The sequence below is a fragment of the Callospermophilus lateralis genome, chromosome 13 (genome assembly GCF_048772815.1).
Source record: "Callospermophilus lateralis isolate mCalLat2 chromosome 13, mCalLat2.hap1, whole genome shotgun sequence".
In the NCBI taxonomy this organism is placed as follows: Eukaryota; Metazoa; Chordata; class Mammalia; order Rodentia; family Sciuridae; genus Callospermophilus; species Callospermophilus lateralis.
Window position 1 is genome coordinate 92,911,757 of NC_135317.1, and position 20,616 is coordinate 92,932,372.

At 32.9% G+C, this 20,616-nt stretch overlaps 1 protein-coding gene across 1 annotated transcript in view; it reads left to right on the plus strand.

The window, feature by feature from the left end:
• Positions 1-20,601, plus strand: part of Tpr (translocated promoter region, nuclear basket protein) — a 59,737-nt gene extending 39,136 nt beyond the window's left edge. Inside the window, exons 38-51 of the mRNA XM_076832390.1 lie at positions 554-702; positions 1,327-1,410; positions 4,478-4,678; positions 5,541-5,672; positions 5,907-5,997; positions 7,827-8,011; positions 9,243-9,311; positions 9,420-9,514; positions 12,196-12,302; positions 15,056-15,151; positions 15,268-15,424; positions 17,264-17,382; positions 19,450-19,545; positions 20,422-20,601. Of these exons, the coding sequence (XP_076688505.1) occupies positions 554-702; positions 1,327-1,410; positions 4,478-4,678; positions 5,541-5,672; positions 5,907-5,997; positions 7,827-8,011; positions 9,243-9,311; positions 9,420-9,514; positions 12,196-12,302; positions 15,056-15,151; positions 15,268-15,424; positions 17,264-17,382; positions 19,450-19,545; positions 20,422-20,477 (1,637 nt within the window). The 3' untranslated portion in view covers positions 20,478-20,601. The remainder of the gene's footprint in view (positions 1-553; positions 703-1,326; positions 1,411-4,477; positions 4,679-5,540; positions 5,673-5,906; positions 5,998-7,826; positions 8,012-9,242; positions 9,312-9,419; positions 9,515-12,195; positions 12,303-15,055; positions 15,152-15,267; positions 15,425-17,263; positions 17,383-19,449; positions 19,546-20,421) is intronic.
• The last annotated feature ends 15 nt before the right edge of the window (positions 20,602-20,616 follow it).

Sequence of the window (20,616 nt, forward strand, 5' to 3'; positions counted from 1 at the left end):
ATATAACCAATATCTTGAATATTTTTACTTGCTTTCTACTAGGTATTAGGATGAATGAGTATATTCCTAACATTTTATTTCATGTTTACTGAGTGGTTGTTTTTCATCATGAAGTAAAAAATCTTTCTTCCCTTTCAGTTACTTTTGGACATTTTTTTTAGAGGGGAAACTCTGTATGTAACTTAATGCAGATCCTGAGGACTAAAAGACCATAACCCTATTTATACACAAACTGTTTTTGTTTAAGGAGTCTTAAGATTTATAGAAGGTCCTATGTAAATTTGTAAATTGCAGTTATTTGTCAGTATAATCACAGTGAGTCATTATACTGTAAAATTTGGCTGGCTTTATTAAATGAAGGTTAGTATAAAACCATTAAATCAAAGATAAGTCACCTTTATTTTTTTCAGTGATTAGCAAGAACAAATTATGTTGATGGGAATTGATCTAAGACTATTTCTTTTAATTAAGTGACCATATTGGCTAATTATCTTTTTCTAAATGGGATTATTATTATGCTCTGATATAATATTTAAATTATCTAATTTCAAAGTTTCAGCCACCCCCAGTTCCTCTTTGCCAAAGCGTAGCCGTGAGGAGGAGGAGGATAGCACTGTGGAAGCATCAGATCCTGTCTCTGATGATGCAGTGGAAATGCCTCTTCCAAAGAAGCTAAAGACTGTTACACCTGTAGGTACTGAGGTGTGTGAAATTCTTTCTATTTATTTTTACTTTTACCCAGTAAAGTTAATAGAGACTGTTCGTTGATAGCCAAAGGCAAATTAACCTTTTGGGGTCAAACTATATTATCTGGAAATCTGTTGTTGAATTCGCTACAAAGCTTTCGTTGACAGCCCACATATTATTGCTGTTAACAATAGTGTTTTATATTCTTTTCATTTTTTTAATTGAATTTGTTTCCAGTTCAATAAAAAACAAAAAACCATAAGTTGGATTTCATGTCAAAGTTGTTGTTTTTTTATTTGAAGAACAAGGGAAGTTTATAGTCTCATGGACATTTTAAACTCATTTGCCATCTTTTTTCTAAAACTAATCAATTATATTGTCAAAACTAAAGTGTAATGAATTCGATTTTATAGCAAGCATTAAGACTAAATTTTACTTCTATGCATTAATAAATGTTCATAAATCATATCTTGAAGAATAGTATGATTGATTATATTATACAAGTAAAAGCAAATATTTCTGGGTATATAGCTTCATAAAATTGTAGATTTGGATTTTGTTTTATTGAAAGAACTGCTAGAACAGGTACCCCTTCATTTAGTGTTCAGATAGGCATTAATAAATTGCATCATGATTTAGGAAGAAGTTATGGCAGAAGAAAGTACTGATGGAGAGGTAGAGACTCAAGTATACAATCAGGATTCTCAAGATTCCATTGGAGAAGTAAGTAACAACCTACGTGAAGTAATAAATTGTTGTTTTTAATGAATGAAATTAGCTTTGATAAAATAAAACATTATTTGGACTTTTAAACTTGTTTTTATATTTGTGAAATATTACTGGAATAAACTGATGCAGTTTCTGCTTTATTTACTCCTGTGCTCCATGTTCTCAACTTACACTAAAGAATGTTTTTGTTCATATGTAGCAAAGATTTTTCCAAGTGATGAGTTGTTAGAAATAAAAGTTATTTTCAATTTTAATTATTTGGAAGGACAAGAGTATTGATTGAGTCCTAAATTAGTCTATAATGCCCCATTAGGTCCTCTACTATTTTCCTTGCAGTATTAAAATAATCCATGAAAGGAAATGCATTTTACACTTCTTCATTTTTTTTGGACTCTCATTGGGTGCTTTTGCACAGCAGCCTTACTAGCAGAAAGAGCATAGATTTTGAAGTTACAAAGGACTAGGTTGCATTCCAGGCTCCATCATTTAGAAACTGTGACTGTAAGCATGTCACGAACCCTTTGGTTTTACTTGTCAGAAAATTATAACATTTTAAGGATGGTAAAGTACCTAAAATAGTACCTGCCACATACTCAAAAATTATTACTTTTTTTCCATCCCTCTGCCCTTGAAGGTAAGATTTCAGATATAATAATATCATTAATAGTTAGCTATTAATACTTAACAGAGTAATACTTAATTCATTACTATATTCAAATGTTGTTATAAGAAATTTATATTTATTAACTCACATTCATTACATTTATTAATTAATTTACTTGTCATCACAACCCTTAGTGAAGAAACTAATGCCTAGATAAGTAATGGACCCAAGTTCACACAGCATTGGAACTGGGGTTTGAACCCAGTCTGTGTAGTGTTCAGATGTCCTCTTAAACTTGAAACAATATTTTGTCTCTGGATAAACTTGAGATCTTGTATTATAACATTCTTATCTGTGTAAAAGAAAGGAACTGTCTTAAGCTAATCATAAGTAAATATAGATTGCAGTTTCTGAGATACATTGATTTTAAAAGTTAATTTTACCAGTTTTTTTCTCTAAAAACAAAACTAAACCTTTAGATGAATATATGGTACTATAAATGATATCTTTTGATACACATCTAAAGAACATAAAAATAAAAACAACTTGGAATTAGCATGTGGATTTCTACTTTATTTTCAGACTTCATTAAATTATGCTAAAATCTTGTATGAAAAGTATTTTTTCTTAAGATGGTTAAAATTGTCCTGTGACTCAAAAAAGTACCCTTTAGCTTCCCATTAACTATTAATTTTCCTTAAATAAATTTGTCACTTAGGGCATATTTTTAATTTCACCATGAGTTACTCATTTTCCATTATGGTATATGTAATTTTTATGAAATGTCTTAGATCAAAACTACATTATTGCTGGTTTATATGAAAAATGAAATAGATTTTACTGAGTACTTAAACCAAAAAAGACAGATTAAGTTTATTTCAGTAGATAACAGAATAGAATTGTGAAAATGTATTGAGCAAATAATTATTTTAATATATGATGCAGGTTGAGTGTCCCTTTATCCTAATTGCTTAGAACCAGCAGTGTTTCAGATTTGGGAGGTTTTGGTTTTTTGTTTATTTGTTTATATTTTGGAATATTTGCATAAAGTCTTTACCTGTTGAGCATCCCTTTGGGTCACTTTCTTATGCCACTGCTCATAATGCCATTATATTGCCTCATTTGTAGAATGAGACTACTTCTTAAAAAGAATTATCACACAGATGCTAACATTGGCTGAGCACTTTATGTTCTGGGCAATATACTTAGCATTTTAAGTGTATTTGCTTGCCCAGTATTCAGAAGAATCCCATCCAACCACTGGTACTATTACTGTCCTCCTAATTTTCAGATGGAAATTTAAGAATTAACCTGCTCTTTTAAAAGCTAGAGCCTTGAGTTGTGGTAGTCTTCTCCTTACTGACATTGAAGGGTACAAAAATCTGTAGACACTGTGTATAATTATTTTTTTCTGTTGTTTTTTTGCCCACTTAGTATTATAACAATACTCAAAAATTTCAGATTTCAGAGCATTCGTATTTTCAGGTTAGGGGATGCCCTGACTGTCTCTTTGTTGTGGTTTGAAGGTTTAGGTTTAATTAGACTTCAGGGAAGGGAAGAAGTTTCTTTGTAAAAAGACAATAAAGCTGAGCATAGTGACTCACCCCTCTAATCCTAGCAGTTCAGGAGCTGAGGCAGGAGGATCGCAAGTTCATAGCCAGCCTCAGCAATGGTGAGGCACTAAGCAATTCAGTGAGACCTGTCTCTAAATAAAATACAAAATAGGGCTGGGAATATGTCTCAGTGGTCAAATGCTCCTGAGTTCAATCCCCAATATCGCAAAACAAAAAGATAATAAAAATTGCATGCTTTATTCATTGTGTGTTTAGACTATTTCTAGTTTGGGGAAAATGCTTTTTTAACAGAATGTTACAGGCCCATTTTTTCCAAGTTTGGCCAGTAAGTGCACTGTCAACTAACCACATTGGTTATTGAGCACTTGGAAGAAATATAACTAGTCCAAACTGAGGTCAATGTAAGATATACATTGGATTTTGGAAACTTAGTAATAATTTTAAAGTGTAAAATATTTGTTTATTTGTACATTGGTTACATGTTGAAATGGTATTCTGTATATGTTCATAAAGTTATTCTTAAAATTGATTTTACTTTTCCTTATCTTTTCAAGTGTCTAATAAAAAATCTAAAATTACATTTTTGGCTCACAGATTTCTGTTAGGCAGCACTGATCAATAATATTACACATGTAGTTTTGAATATGCACACATCTCTGTTTATTTTTTCTCTTATAAATCATTGCTCAATAAGATTTATAATATATTTTCTAAGAAGACAGTAAAGAAATTAGATGTTTACCATATATTTCAATTTCTGCTTTAAACCGTTTTTTAAAAATAAAATCCTACTAATTTATAAGTATTCTTTAGTTTTTACTTTGACTTTTATCTCACTGATACTGTTAGATGTATTTGATTTTTTATTTCTTCATTTTTAAAGGGAGTCACCCAGGGAGATTATACACCTATGGAAGACAGTGAAGAAACTTCCCAATCTCTACAAATAGATCTCGGACCACTTCAATCAGATCAGCAAACAACAACTTCATCCCAGGATGGCCAAGGCAAAGGAGATGATGTCATTGTAATTGACAGTGATGATGAAGAAGATGATGATGATGAAAATGATGGAGAACATGAGGTAAATGTGGTTTTGAAATTATGCAGTATTTTCAAGACTTAGATGAAATTGTTCAAATCCTTGGGCAAGTTTTGATTGCTCAGTCAGTTTCAGTAGGTTATTATATTATTTTTATTTTACCCTGATTATTTCAGATATTAACATTTTATAATGAAAACAATCACAGAACCAGTGATGGAAAATCTTTAATTTTTTAAATTTTGTCTTTTAATGATTGCTGAGCTATTTAGAATTTTTTCTCAAGCTTACTTGTAAGTGGCTGAATGAATTTTATTTCATAAGCACTGTGATTTCTGGAAATAAAAAGAAGAAACAAACCCATTCCCATTTACCTCCTTGGAGCCCTTAATTTGTTTCAGAAGTAATTGACGTATCATCATTATTGAAGTATATTTTAAGTGAAATTTGGTGTTTTGTTTGGGGATTTAATCTTATAATGACAGCTGCTTATTTGGGATTCTTTCATTCATAAAGCAATATGGGTTTTTTTCTACACCTTTTTAAAATAATAATTACATATGTAATAATAACATTATATGTGTAGTTTTGGATATGCATACAAAAATTTTTAAATTTCTGGACTAATTTTTCTTCAACTCTGTTTAAAATTAGGTAGAATTAAATTGAATCACTTGACACTTTCTGGCCTATCATCTTTGCACAGTCTCATTCAGAATTGATTGGCATTGTACTAATTCCATGCAGCATTACAGTTCTGCTGTTGGTTTGCTGGACTTATCACACAGGACAACTCCTGAATCCCAACCAATGAGGAGTCATTTCAATTTAAATGTGGTAAAGATGTGCAGAGTATGTGGGCCATATCCTAGATCTTATTTAAACTTGTGGATTTATCTGTTAGGATTATGAAGAAGATGAAGAAGATGATGATGATGACGAAGATGACACAGGAATGGGAGATGAAGGTGAAGACAGTAATGAAGGAACTGGTAGTGCAGATGGTAATGATGGATATGAAGCTGATGATGCTGAGGTAACTGGTTAGAGTTTTGACCATTTTCTTCAAGAACTTGCTTAGAAAACTTGCCTTTTTCTTATGATATAGAAAGGCCCATATTATCAGAACACTAAAACTTTTTATATTTTTCAGTTTTGTTTGGTCAGTTTGTTTGTTTTTGCTGTTGTTTTCTTTGGTTAATTATTTGGTTTTCCTTTTAAGGTATTTATTTGATTTATTTTTGTTTATATCATCATATTTTGTTCTTAGGGTGGTGATGGGACTGATCCAGGTACAGAAACAGAAGAAAGTATGGGTGCAGGTGAAAGTAATCAGAGAGCTGCTGATTCCCAAAACAGTGGTGAGATTATTTTGAAATCTAATTTATTATTAATGCCATTTGCTACTGCTGCCTCAATTAACTAGAAAAATTTAATCAAGAACTTATAACAAGAGTTTACCACCAGAAGAGGTCAGTCTAATCAAGCTGCATGTGGATTATTGTTGATATTGGAGGTTTGTAATGTCTTGCAACAAAAAATATTTTCTATTTTTTAGTTATAAATTCACCTTTATTATTTATTTATTTATTAAAAATAGTTTCTTGGAATAAAAAAAAAGATTTTTTAATCAGAATCGTATAGCTTTTGTTAAATCTTTCAATGGATAAGTCCTAGGAGTCCTGAAAACTTTTCACATTAAAAGATTACAGAATATTTTTAGTATAATTGTTTTTAAAATGTGCTTTAAAGTATTAGTGATCATCTGGTGTAATATTTCTGGTTTTACAGATAATAATACTGCACCAAAATCAGTAATAGTGATGCAGTAAAACCTTGTATGTTTAGACTAATGGGAAAACATTGTATCTGGGTTTCTATATGCATCTAGATATTTAAAAGGGCAAAATTTATGCATATTTCTATTAATGTAAAACAAGAGCAATCAACCTTTTCAACTGTTAATTGTTTAAGAGAAAAATAAACCAAGAAGCATTAAGCTATATAACAAATTAATAGTATTCCTGTTAAACATTTTGTGGATTAAATATTCTTATTTAGGGCTGGGGATGTGGCTCAAGTGGTAGCGTGCTCGCCTGGCATGCGTGCGGCCCGGGTTCGATCCTCAGCACCACATACAAACAAAGATGTTGTATACGCCAAATACTAAAAAATAAAAAATAAAAATATTCTTATTTCATCACATAGTTGGAGAGATATCAAGGGAAATTTTGTTTTCTTCTTCAGGTATTATAACTAAGAGTTAAGTCTTTTGAGGGCCAGTGTTCGTAGCCATTTTTCCCAATTAAGGCACAAGATAGATGTTCATTGAGTATTTGTGTGAGACTTTTTCCTTTTCTCTTTTCATTTTTCCAATCAAACAAAATTGGGCTAATAGGCCTGGTAAAATTAAGGAAATAGATGGTTTTGGCACATTACCCAAAATTAGTCAATACTTTTCTTAGCATCTCTATTTGTCTTGAATTGTTACAGTAATCTTGGTAGACTTAGGTACTAGTGAAGAAACTGAATCAAAGAGAAGTGAGGTAACTTACCTAAGGTCACATAGTTACCAAATGTTAGAACGTGAATCCAATTTTAGACCTGAGACTTAAAAATTACTAAATTCTATGATATTTTATCCTACTTTTATAGTGGCAGACAGATTCTGTTGCTTTTACAATGTTTGTAAAGGGCCTAGATTTTTGAGAGGTGATTGAAATTTGAAACTTAGGAAAACCAAATTGGAAAAGTATTTATATGAGGCTTTTCCCCAATTTATTTGACCTTGTTTGATAGATATGTGGAGGTCTGACCTTTAATTTGCTCATTTTATCAAAAACAGTAGGATACAAAATTTATTTTATGTTTACTCTAGCATGTGTTGGGCTCATAGGTTTGTGTCCATTACTTGAAGTTTTGGAAACCTTATTTGTACATTAAATTTACTCTATTAACAAGCAAAAAAATAGACTCAAAAAGGTTAAATAATTTGTCCGTGGCCCTATAACTCACAAGTACAGGCTCTATTAGATTCTGGAATCATCCATATTTGTTTCCATCCCACCTCACTTAGTACTTTGAAAAATATTAGATGAACATTTCTAATGATAAGGTTTATGCTTCCATGATTGACTGTACAAGTTATTTTGTGGCAAATTTAGTAGTTCATAATAAACTTTTCCTTTAGGTGAAGGAAATACAGGTGCTGCAGAGTCATCTTTTCCCCAGGAGATTTCCAGAGAACAGCAGCCTTCCTCAGCATCTGAAAGACAGACCCCTCGAGCACCTCAGTCACCAAGACGCCCACCACATCCACTTCCCCCACGACTGACCATTCATGCTCCACCTCAAGAGTTGGGACCTCCAGTTCAGGTACTAAAGCAAATAGTCATTCTGCAAAATGAACCTCAAAAAATCTTGACTTTTATTACCTCTTCATTGGACATTTATTTTTTTTCGGAAATTAAATATATTTTTAATGTTTTTATAATTTTTTTAATGAAACTAATCTGATTTCCTAACCTTGAAACACGGCAGTAGTTTACTTTCATAAATGGATTGAAACTTAGAAAGGCACTTAGTATATAAACTGAAATTACAGTATTCATAACAAAATTTTGTTGCTATCTCCACTGGTTGAAAAAGATTTTCTTGGGTTTTAATTTTTAAAAATGGATTTTGGTAGTTCACTACCATTAATTTTGAAGGTTTCTTTTTCTGAAGTGCACATATCTTTTTAAATATGTTTTTAGTTGTTGATGGACTTTGTTGTCTTTATATTTTTTTAATGAGGTGCTGAGGATCGAACCCAGTGCCTCATGCATGCTAGGCGAGCATGCTACCACTGAGCCACAACCCCAGTCCTTGAAGTGCACATATTTTTTAAAAAGGAATTTCTGTTTCCCCTCACATTTTTTTTCTGTCATGTGTTTTAGATCATGCATTTCTGCTTTTTAAATTAATGAAGACGTGCACAACCCCTTTATATTCAGCATTTAGTAGTTTTGAATATCTTTTAATTAGAGGCTTTTGCAGAACACAGCAGGAAATGTACAGCCTTTGTTTTATCCTGTAACTTGACAGTTGACCACTGTCAAGTATAGATTCTACTAAAATACCATTGCTGAAAATAACTTCATTATGTGAAAATAGAGTTTTATAGGATCTTGTGTGGGTCCTACAAAATATATTCAATCCATTAACTTAGAATTATCTTGAACTGGGGAAACTGTAAGAAGTCAATATTGCTATTTGAACCCCAAAATATAAGCAAACCTTGAGATGTAAAAGCACGCCTGCTAACATTTTCACTTAGGGAGATAGGAATGGAAGTCATTTACATACAAATAGGATAGTATTATTAATTCATTTTAACTTAAGTATTGTTTAATAAATATTTTTATCCATTAATATTTAGTTTAAAAAGTCACTGATTTCTTTAGTACAGAGTAGAGGCATTTTTTCCTTGAGAAAATAGCCTGATCATTACATATATATTAATATTTCAGTTATTTTATTGCCAGGATAATAATAAGCTGTATCTATTACTATTTGGTGTTTTATTGCTTAATTTCTTAAAACAAGTGTAATTCCTTTTTAACAGAGAATTCAGATGACCCGAAGGCAGTCTGTAGGACGTGGGCTTCAGTTGACTCCAGGAATAGGTGGAATGGTAAGTACTCATTATCATATGAAAGTGATTGATATGTTCAGCAAAACATATAGTCCATGTATATGCTGTTGCGCCTGTTAATACTCCTGTTTTCTCTTTTTGTTGCAGCAGCAGCACTTTTTTGATGATGAAGACAGAACAGTTCCAAGTACCCCAACTCTTGTGGTACCACATCGTACTGATGGATTTGCTGAAGCTATTCAGTAAGTGAATGAAAAGGAAGTATATTTTGTTACTAATTAAATTCTTCCTGTTTCCCTGTTAATTTGTTTTGTTTGATTTCATTATTTGTTGAGTTCTCTACTGTGTACGAATTAGCACTGGAGTAGGAGGATTGAGGATATAGTGTTGGGGAAAATTATACAGAGGTGAATGATGCACAGTTGCTTCTAAAAAGAATTTTAAACTTGAAGATAGCATAACAGTGGTTAAGAACATTGTCTCGAAGGTCAGAATGCCCGTGTTTAAAACCTAGCTCTGCTGCTTCCTAGAAATAAGAAGTTCTTAGGTTGTCTACTGTGGGCAGCCTCATTTTTCAAAAGGGAATAATAATACAGTGATTTCTCCTTTGTAAGTTATGGGAAATAAATTAATTCATTTATGTTTATGTGTTTAGACTCTTAACTAGCACATAGTAAATGCTGTACAGATTTTGTTGAAGGTGTTAGTAATTAGTGATCATGATAGGTAGTAGTATTGTGAAAAACCAAGCTACAACTATAACCTAAACAATCTAGGAGATTAGGCAGGCAAAAGCTATAGGCTTTAGTAATACAAATGAAAAATTAATTATTCCAACAATTATGGGAAAAATCTGAGAAGACATAATAAGGAACCACATTAAATTGAGTCTTAGAATTGCTAACATTTATTTAACACTTCTATGCATGAATTTGTTTAATCCTCATAACTTTGAACATAGACACTATTATTGTTATTATTTTACATGTAGGATACTAAAGCACAAAAGATGTTAACTAATTTGCTGGATGTCAGACAACTGAGAATTAACAGTTTTTGATTTCAGACCAGGCAGTCTAGCTCTAGAACCTTTGTTGTGCTATACCACTTCTCTTAAAGAATTAAAAGGCTTTCCAGGTGAAAGTACACATTTATTGTGCCTCAAGTTATTAGTCATATAACAGAATATACTTTTGAAGATCAGAATTTAAGTTTCTACAAATTTGGAAAAGATGACTGTTCTGTACATGTGGTAAAACATGGTAATCAGAACCAGCTTTAAACTTGCTTAATCTGTTGACCACAATTTGCCTAGCTAACACACTTTTGCAAGCCAATCAATCATGTCGCCTCCTTTCTTCTGAATGTCAGACTCCCTTCAATTAACATACTTCTGAGCACCAACCAGTGAACAGTGTTCTCATGGAAATAAACATGCTTCTGTATGTCAAATTCTTAAACCTCTGAAAATCTTTAGTCCCTGAACTCTTTTTCCTAAAAACCATATATGACAGTAGCAGTCCTCTCGGAGAGAATGTCCATGGCCAAACTAACTTTCCCTTACTATGGAAAGTAATAAAAGTAAAAGCTTTACATTTTTAATGTCAGACACTGAGGTATAGTCTGATTATCTGACAAAGTTAGGAGTAGAATGAGGCCTTGTGTTAATGTGTTTTCTATTACTATAATAAAATATCTGAGATTGGGAAACTTAAAAGAGATTTCTTTAGCTCACACTTTAAGAACATTCCAGTAGCAGGAGCCTTTGTTATAATGATAGATCACATGATCAGAGAGAAAGCCAGTAGTAGTTGGGGAGTGGCCAAGTTTGTTCAACAATTCACTCATGAAAATTAACAAGTGCCTTCATTCATAAGGACAGCACCCCCAGTGACTCCCACTAGGCTCCCCCTCTTAAAATTCCACCACCATCATCATCACTGCACTAAGGACCAAGCCTCCAACACATGAACGTGTAAAAGTTGGGAGCTTTTTTCATAGCAGAGATTTGGTCCAGTTATTCAGGAAATGTGTGGCATTAGCTCAGGAGAGCTCAGGGTTCTTTCATAAGAGGATAACTATGTGGAGACAAGTTTTAAAGTCCATCTGAAATAAAAGGGCTCTGACAAAAACAATAGTGTTCAAACAGAAAAGAGAATAGAGAGTTATTATAAAGATCTATCTATAAACATTATAAATAGCTGGCTAGCTAAGGAAAGATAGGGTAAAGAGTGGGCAAAGGAAATAATACTCTTTTATATCCTAGCTTGTGGGCAGGGGATAGTAGTGTTGATAGAATAAGGGGAAAGCAGATTTCTAGCCTTCTAATACTACAATTTTTCTAAACTTTGGGAGCCAGCTTGTGAACTCTGGAACAGGCCAGACAGGTGACTTGATGTTTCTATGACTAAATGGTGAAAGCTGAGATTAACTTCGTCTTAGAACTTCATTCTGACTTTTTATTATGTTTGCTATGTGTGTGTTGCTTTCAACTTATCTACGTGGGGATATCTAACAGATTAAAAAATGAGCATAATTCAAGAGAGCCGAAAGTTTAATAAATCACAGGTTGTTTATATTATTACTAAATTCATTGATGACTGATTTTTTTATATAAAATTTTTTTTAGTCGTAGATGGACAGCATGCCTTTATTTTATTTGTTTATCTTTATGTGGTGCTGAGGATCGAACCCAGTGCCTCACGTGTGCTAGACAAGCACTCCACCACTGAGCTACAGCCCCAGCCCTGGTGACTGATATTTTAAGAGTATTTTTATGAGTAAGAAACCCTTTACCATCTTTTTTTTAACCAGTTTTTATTACCATTTTGTTGACATTCATTCTTTTACCTATATTCTTTCCACCATTGCAATTTAACAGGTAACTTTAAATTTCATCTTAAATGAGTTTTTGTCCATTTAGTTCCCCACAGGTAGCTGGTGTTCCTAGGTTCCGGTTTGGGCCACCTGAAGATATGCCACAGACAAGTTCTAGTCACTCTGATCTTGGCCAACTTGCTTCTCAAGGAGGTAAATAACTACATAAACCGTTAGATTTCCTGGATTTGTCTATATTTAGTACTAAGGTATTATGGTATAGTATTTTAAATTTAAATAAATAAAGCAAATTTAAATATTTTAAAAGTTGGTACCTAAATAACCTCTATGCTAATGTACAGAGAAAGTTATATACTTACTGCTTATTAAATATTGCCTTACATATAAATATTATCTTTTCAACAAAATTCCAGTTTCTTTTAGCATAAGGACTAGCTTTTACATTCATATCTCTTCTGGCTTCTAGTGCTATGTCATACATGTGGGAAGTATTCAGGAATTTAATTAAACCAGTAAATATACACAGATACTACCACCCACGTTGAAGTTGCTGTAAGGATCGCAGCATATTTACAGTTTGGTACATGTAATATTCCTAGTTAGATGCATGACTAAATTTTTTTCAATTAATTTTTTTTTTTAAAGTTCAAAATATGAATAACACAACCCAAAGTAGTTAATCACATATGAAGTATGTTATTTTGGAATTGATTACTTTCGGAAGGGAAGTACCAGGGATTGAAGTCAGGGGCACTCAACCACTAAGCCACATACTCAATCCTACTTTGTATTTTATTTAGACAAAAGGATCCCACTGAGTTGCTTACTGCCTTGTATTTGCTGAGGCTAGCTTTGAACTTTCAATCCTCCTGTCTCAGCCTTCTGAGCCACTGGGAGAATTGATTACCTTATAATGCAGTTAGAATCCATACAACCCACAGTGTTTCTGGAAAGTGAGCTAGCATTTTGAATAGGTAAAACATAATACTGCTTTTATAATAAATGACCCAACATAAGGGATTAATCTATAGTCCTTATAAAAATCATATACTGTAACCTGTTACCTGGTTGTTAAGGATGTCATATAACATGGCAGGCCTCTTCCAATATGAAATTGTGTTATTAGCTTCATATAACTTCAGATTTTTATGTGGCTTGGTATATTAGGACTTCTTAGACTTTGGGAGTTAGAAACAGCTTAAAATTGAAATATCACCGCTTATTAGCAGTTAGTTAAGACAGTTAGTTGACCTTCAGTTTCATTAGCAAAAAGGAGGATGATAGTTCATACCTTGCAGTTTGAATGAGGAATAGATTCTAACATAGTACTAGTTAATAGTTGAGAACACATTAAAATTAATTTGTTTGAAACTGTTAAGAACATTTTGGATTGAGTGGGAAATCACAGTCCAGCAATTTGTCAGTGGCTTTTGTGCCTTTCATATTTGTACCATAACATTTGCTGGATCCAGATTAATAGATGGCTTTGGTCCTCTCAAAAGAAATAACAATGTCAACTTCACACTCCTTTTATGATGGAAAATCTTTGCCATCATAGTTTTCACATGAAAGATCTATTTGTCTCAACTGTCAAGTCTAATAGAAAGGGGATATAAATGATGTATTTCTTTTTAGTCATCAACCCTTTAAGGTTATGACATGATGTGACATACCTATTTGTCATGATAAAGTAAGCACTTTTATTGATGTCTTGAATTTTTAATGTTTTCCAGTACTGGACATATTTTGAGTTTATTCTGAAGTGTACAAACTTTTACAGAATGCTTCATGTGAGGGCTTGTTTATAGTTAATTACATTGTTACTAGTGATATATCAAATATTAAAAAATTCACTATAATTATTGTTAATATTTTTCATTAAATATTTCACTGCAAAGCAATATTTATTTGAGCTTATGGTTTTTAAATAAAAATAAGAATCAACTTTCAAAAATGACAAAAAGAATGAGATGTATTCTAATAGACACAACATTAGCTTATTTTCTAAAATATAGTTATTAAAATCTTTTATTTCTTTTTATAAAAGCATACATAGAACATGGCACCAACTTTTTTTTTTTTTTTTTTGGTACCAGGGATTGAACTCTGGGGCACTAAACCACTGAGACACATCCCCAGCCCTTTTTTGTGTTTTATTTGGAGACAGGATCTGAGTTACTTGGTGACTTGCTAAATTGCTGAGGCTAGCTTTGAACTTGCCATTGTCCTTCCTCCGCCTCTGCAGACTGGGATTACAGGCATGCACCACTGTGCCTGGGTCATAGCACCAATTTTTAAAATCAAATCTAGATCAAGTGAACATTAAAAATTCCCAAATTGAAATAGTTAATATTTTTGTTGTGAGAACATCAGTGGTTGTCAAGAAATATTATTCTGAAAGTTTCAAATCATGACATACTTTTTTATTTTTTTCTATTTTATACTTTACTATTTCCTTCATAAAATACATATATACATTTTCATTAGTCACCATTGCATTACTTCTTGTTTTTCCAAATAAATCTGTTGACATAGTCTTGTCTTTTGACAAAGTCGTATCAGAAGTTTGGAAACATTTATATTTTAATTTTCTGTGCTTTTGACCTCAAAATGAATTTGTTTTGCCAGCTGTTCCAAATATGTGTTAGCAAAGTAGATATTTTCTTTTTTTGGCTAATTGTTTAAAGGTACTTTCAGTGCTAGGGAGTTTAATGGATGTGTTTATAGAGTATTTAAAACTTTGAGAGCTCAGCTTTTGCTAGAGGGAGTGATTAGATTGTGAGCTTCTACAAAGTTTTGCATCTCTGCTAGTTCTGGTTTTTGTTTTCCTAAATACTTCTACAAAGTTTTGCATCTCTGCTAGTTCTGGTTTTTGTTTTCCTAAATACTTGTTATCTTGGCAATTTTATGTTTTTTCATTCATTAATACTGAGAATTATCTTTAGGTTTAGGAATGTATGAAACACCCCTCTTCCTAGCTCATGAAGAAGAACCTGGTGGTCGAAGTGTTCCCACTACTCCTCTACAAGTAGCAGCCCCAGGTAGATATCAAAGACAGATTAGTAGATTTTATGTTTTATTGGTAACATGGAAGCATATTTGGCTTAAAATGTAATACACCACAAAGTTAAGATCTTAATTTCTTTTCTTTTTAAAGTGACTGTATTTACTGAGAGTACCACCTCTGATGCTTCAGAGCATGCCTCTCAGTCTGTTCCAATGGTGACGACATCCACGGGCACTTTATCTACATCAAATGAAACAGCAGCTGGTGATGATGGAGATGAAGTATTTGTGGAAGCAGAATCTGAAGGGTAAAAGTTTGTTTTGTTGTTTTTGCTTGCTTAAAATTCACTACATTTTCATGTTTACTTTTTTCTTTTTTTTTCTTTTAATATATATTTTAGTTGTAGATGGACACAAATATCTAGATTTATTTATTTACTTATTTTTATGTGGTACGTGAGGATTGAACCCACGGCCTCACACCTTCGAGGCAAGTGCTCTTACCACTGGACTACACGTTTACTTTCTTTTAGCCAGGAAACCATCTGTTGTGCTCAGTTTTCAATGTTGTCTTACTACATAAAAAAATAAACTGAATCACATATTTTGAAAGGCTATTTTGGATATAAAAGTATATTTAGAACTTGGAGATTGTTATAGGAGGCAATTTTTAAGACTGTTATCTCCCTGAAAATTGCATAATGTAAATAAAAACAATATTTCTTTAAAAGTACTGGTACCCTTCTGTTAATATAGCTGCTTGAATTGCTCTCCAAGAAAGAAGTCTTTCTGTGAAAATTGGGAATATTAGGAAATGACTCACTTTCCATTTAGTAGTGGGCTCTCAAATAATTCTCACTCTTTATTTACGAGCTTTTAGACTTTGGTGTCTGAAATACTGGTTTCATAAAATTTAAAGATTTTCTGGTAGTTTTCAAGACATTACAACATTTTAACACATCAGCTATAAAGAAGTCTTTACAAAGGAAGTATTTGATGGCAGGTATTTTTTTTTTTTAATCCAAAGGAAGTAGAGTAATTTAATGAAAGGAGCCTAGACAAATTAACTTTCAAGCTGGAACCTAGTTCTTTATAAAAGGAAAAAGGTCAACTACTTCATGGTCAGAAGTATAAGAAGCAGTAGAACCCAGATTTCCTGAGGAAAAGCTAGGACTTTGATTTATTTTGAAACATTTCAGATAAGCCAATTCTAGTCTTTTAGGTATAATACAGATCTGTGTTAATCTCTACTTGATTATCAGGAGGTTACAGATGCTACTGAGAGCACTAGTTAATTTTAACTCCATACTTCCAGTAGGCCACTTTATATATGTCATTTCCAATCTACACAATATTCCTGCAGAATATTATTTTTTATTAATATAAATGGTAAAGATCAGACTCAGCTGTGTGAAAATATATTTGCTTAGGCTGTACTCCTGGGTAACCAGCTGGTGCTAGGTAGAGTTGAAGCCTTGATTTTAGCCCCATGTTCTTTACATCTCACCAGCATTTCTCAGCATTGGCACACAGTCCTCAGAGATGTCTCTCAGGTAAATTCTTACTAATAACTGTACAATATTTGCAGATGTGAAACTGGAGGAGCGTTATTCTTTCACTCTATCTCCCTCACTTGTTTTTTGAATGAGATAGAAAGATGGAATTATAGCCATTGAGCAAAGAATTTCACATCCCCATAACCTGTCTTATCGGAACGGCAGCCCATGGTGGTTTACTGGTATATTGATAAAACTTATGACTTGTGAATTATTTTAGTACTCTGCTTTCCTTAAAAAGTATTTTGGGGTTTGTCAAAATCTATATAATAGATTATCAATGCTGATTGTCAATGTGAGAGCTAAGTGTCAAAAATATAAAACATCCTTGTTAACTGCCCCCCCACCTCAGAAAAGGAAAAACAAAAACTAAAATTAGAACATGTCCTTGTCTTAGTGAGAAAAAGAATGAGGAAAATAGCTCATTTTTCCACTGTCCCTTTAAAAAATGTATATGACTACTAACAGAATCTGTGATTTTTAGTTAAAAAAAGAGTATCAAAAAGAGTCTAGGAAAAATTTAGGAAACATTCCAGAATCCATTTTATGTTTTCTAATCAATTTTTGTTTCTTTTTTTTTTTTTCTGATAGTATTAGTTCAGAAGCAGGCCTAGAAATTGATAGTCAGCAGGAAGAAGAACCTGTGCAGGCATCTGATGAGTCAGACCTCCCTTCCACCAGCCAGGATCCTCCTTCCAGTTCTTCTGTAGGTAAGTCACTGCTCTTGATTACAGTACAACTTTATTATCATTAAAGGGAACTTGGTTTATATTTATTATTATTCTAGTATGCCAGCATTAATAATCAGAAACATGGCTTCTGTGGACCCACTCACGTTTCACCATAATGTTCTATAGAAACTTTGGGTCTCTTAGAGGTGCTCCAGGGGCATAGGGGACATATGTACTGGAGAGAGTGCTAAGGACAAGTTCTCCAGACCTACTGCCACTGTTTGAACCAGCAGCTTTATTTTGCTTCATTTTTGTTTGTTCTACATAGTGGGGTTCTGCATGAGGTGTGATAGGGATGGTTGAAGGGTGGGGGCTTTGTTGCTTTAGAAAATATGTTTGAAGTTTACTGGAGTAAACGGTTACAGAGTTTGGCTTTTTATGTTTTTGATTATGCATCTCTGTAATAAGGTATTTCTGTAATTTAAAAAAAAACAGCATTTATTGAGCAATGACTGTGTTTCAGGCAGTATTCTAAGTCTCTTACAAATATTTACTCTTCTGATTCGCACAACAACCCAGTGTGGTATAAAACCCACTGTTTTAAAAATGTGGAGACGGAGATACAGGAAGATTGAATAACTTCTCAAGGTCACATGTAAGTGATAGACAAGCCAGGATGCAAATTCAAGAAGCTCAGCTCTGCAGATTTCACTCTTAAATATACATTATAGTAGCATATCTATCTCAAAAATTTCAGGCAGGGAGTCACCTGTATTATTTAAGAAATATAATACTCTATCCACCCTGATTATTTTCATTTTAAATTTTTTATATAAAGCAGGAATCCTGAAACTGCCATGGAAACATCAAATTTTATGGCAAACCTGCTTTAAATTTCTGGATGTCTTATTGTGAAATATCACAATTAGAAATAATGAATGTAAATTATACAAATCAATATTTTGTACACAGAAGACTCAAAAAAATGTAGCTGTCATAATTAACAAAATTACTGAGGTTCTGTACTCCCAAATTATATTTTGATGATCTATGACAATTGTTTTTTCTCAGTAGTAGAATTGATATTAGTTTTAAGATTTCATTCTCTGAGAAAATATGTTGTTCATTATGAAATTAGGATGTCTTTAAATTTCTTTGATAATGTAAACTGTACTTCCCCATCCAAGCAGTTATTCATTTGGTCAATAAATATTTGAGTGTCTGCCATATTCCAGGCAATTTCATAGAAAGTGTCACTAAGACAGATTTAGTAAAGACCTAAAAAAGGGGGAAGGGGATCAAAGCTGTGCAGTGGTTGGAGGAAGAGTGTTCTGAGATCAAAATAAATCACAGATGCAAAATTTATAAGACATTAAGTAGTGTCTGATGTGTTCAGAGTCTGCAAGGAGGTCAGAATGGAGACACAGTGGGGTGAGGAGAATAGATCAAATTGATCTTTGTGATTGCCTTGGGGTTCTCGGGTATAGAAAACTATCAAAGGGCTTCACATAGAGTAATGGCGTGATCGACTGTCAGTTTGGCTGCAGTATATAACTGAAATGAGCAATGAACAGAAACAAGGAGAAATTTTGGAGGCTATTTCAGTAATTCAGGATAAAGAAAGATGGGTTGGACAGGATTACAGACATAAATTTTTGAGAAGTAGTCCCATTTAGGATATATATTTAAATTTGAGCTTGCAGGATTTACTAATAATTGGATTGAAGGTATTCAAAAAAGAGTAGAGTCAGATAGGACTTATGTTGTGTTAATAATGATCTGTCTCTGCAGCACCTTACATTCTGTTTTACAATGTACTCCCTGCATTTACTACCATGTCTGATAGATGGGTATGAATGAAAAAAAGTCAGACCTTTTCTTTTTTGCTATAATTTAGTGGGGAGGGGTTGCTTTGTTTTGTTTTACTTGAACATTTTTTGTTTGTTAAATGTCCCTTTGTTGTTAAAAAGCAAACTTAAATATTGAAAGCTAATGGACACATCTTTATTTTATCCATGTATTCATTTAGTAACTTTTTTGCCATTGTAACTGCTTTCTTAAAAATTTAACAAGTTTTTTTAACTTGCTTTTCTTCTGTTTTCTTAGATACTAGCAGTAGTCAGCCAAAGCCTTTCAGACGAGTGAGACTTCAGACAACACTGAGACAAGGTGTCCGAGGTCGTCAGTTTAACAGACAGAGAGGTAAATTTAGACAGATGTATGTACCATAGAAATAAAAGGGAATGTGTGTTTATTCTTTGTTAATTTCTTCCTTAAGTCTGAAGTCGGATTTGAAAAATCTAGTATTATAGGGTTCATTTGTAACATCACTACTTTATATTGTAAAATAATTATGCTGTACAACAAATGAAGCTTTTGTCTTTGTTGTGGTTAGTCAAAAATGTAAAATTTTAATATCTCCATGTCTTCTGATTAACTATCAGATTGAAATTATATAATTAAAATATTAATCTAAGTATTCTAATGATTTCCACTAAGCATGTGGGACTAACAGTTTTATATCCATGGTGCTTAGATACTTTAATGAAAATAATTGTGTTCTGGCCGGGCACAATGGTACATTACTTTAATTAATCTTAGTGGCTTGAGAGGCTGAGACAGGAGGATCTCGAGTTCAAAGTCAGCCTCAGCAAAGGCAAGGCCCTAAGAACTCAATGAGACCCTGTGTCTAAATAAAATACAGAATAGGACTGGGGATGTGGCTCAGTGATTGAGTACCTCTGAGTTCAATCCCCAGTACCTACCCCCACCAAAAAAAGAGAAGAAATAATTGTGTTCTAGCTGGGCTTGGTGGTGCACACCTATAATTCTAGCAGCCCAAGAAGCTGAAGCAGGAGGATCAAAGGTTCAAAGCCAGCCTCAGCAATGTAGTGAGGCTCTAAGCAACTTAGTAAGGCCCTATCTCAAAATAATGAATAAAAAGAGTTGAGGATGTGGCTCGGTGATTAAGCACCCTTGGGCTCAATCCTCAGTACCAAAAAGAAAAAGAAAAGAAATTTTGTTCTAAAGCATTCCTCTTTTTTTATTCTTTTTCTTTCTTATTGTTTCCTTTTACAGGTGTAAGCCATGCAATGGGAGGAAGAGGAGGAATAAATAGAGGAAATATTAATTAAATTGTTTGTAAACTATATAGTTCCTGTGAATAAAATTGTCAAATCTGTTTTAGTGTAATGGTTGTCGAGTTGAAAAACATTTTTGTATTTAAATTGGTATGCTTATCTCAACACTCTTTATTAATAAAATGTATTTCAA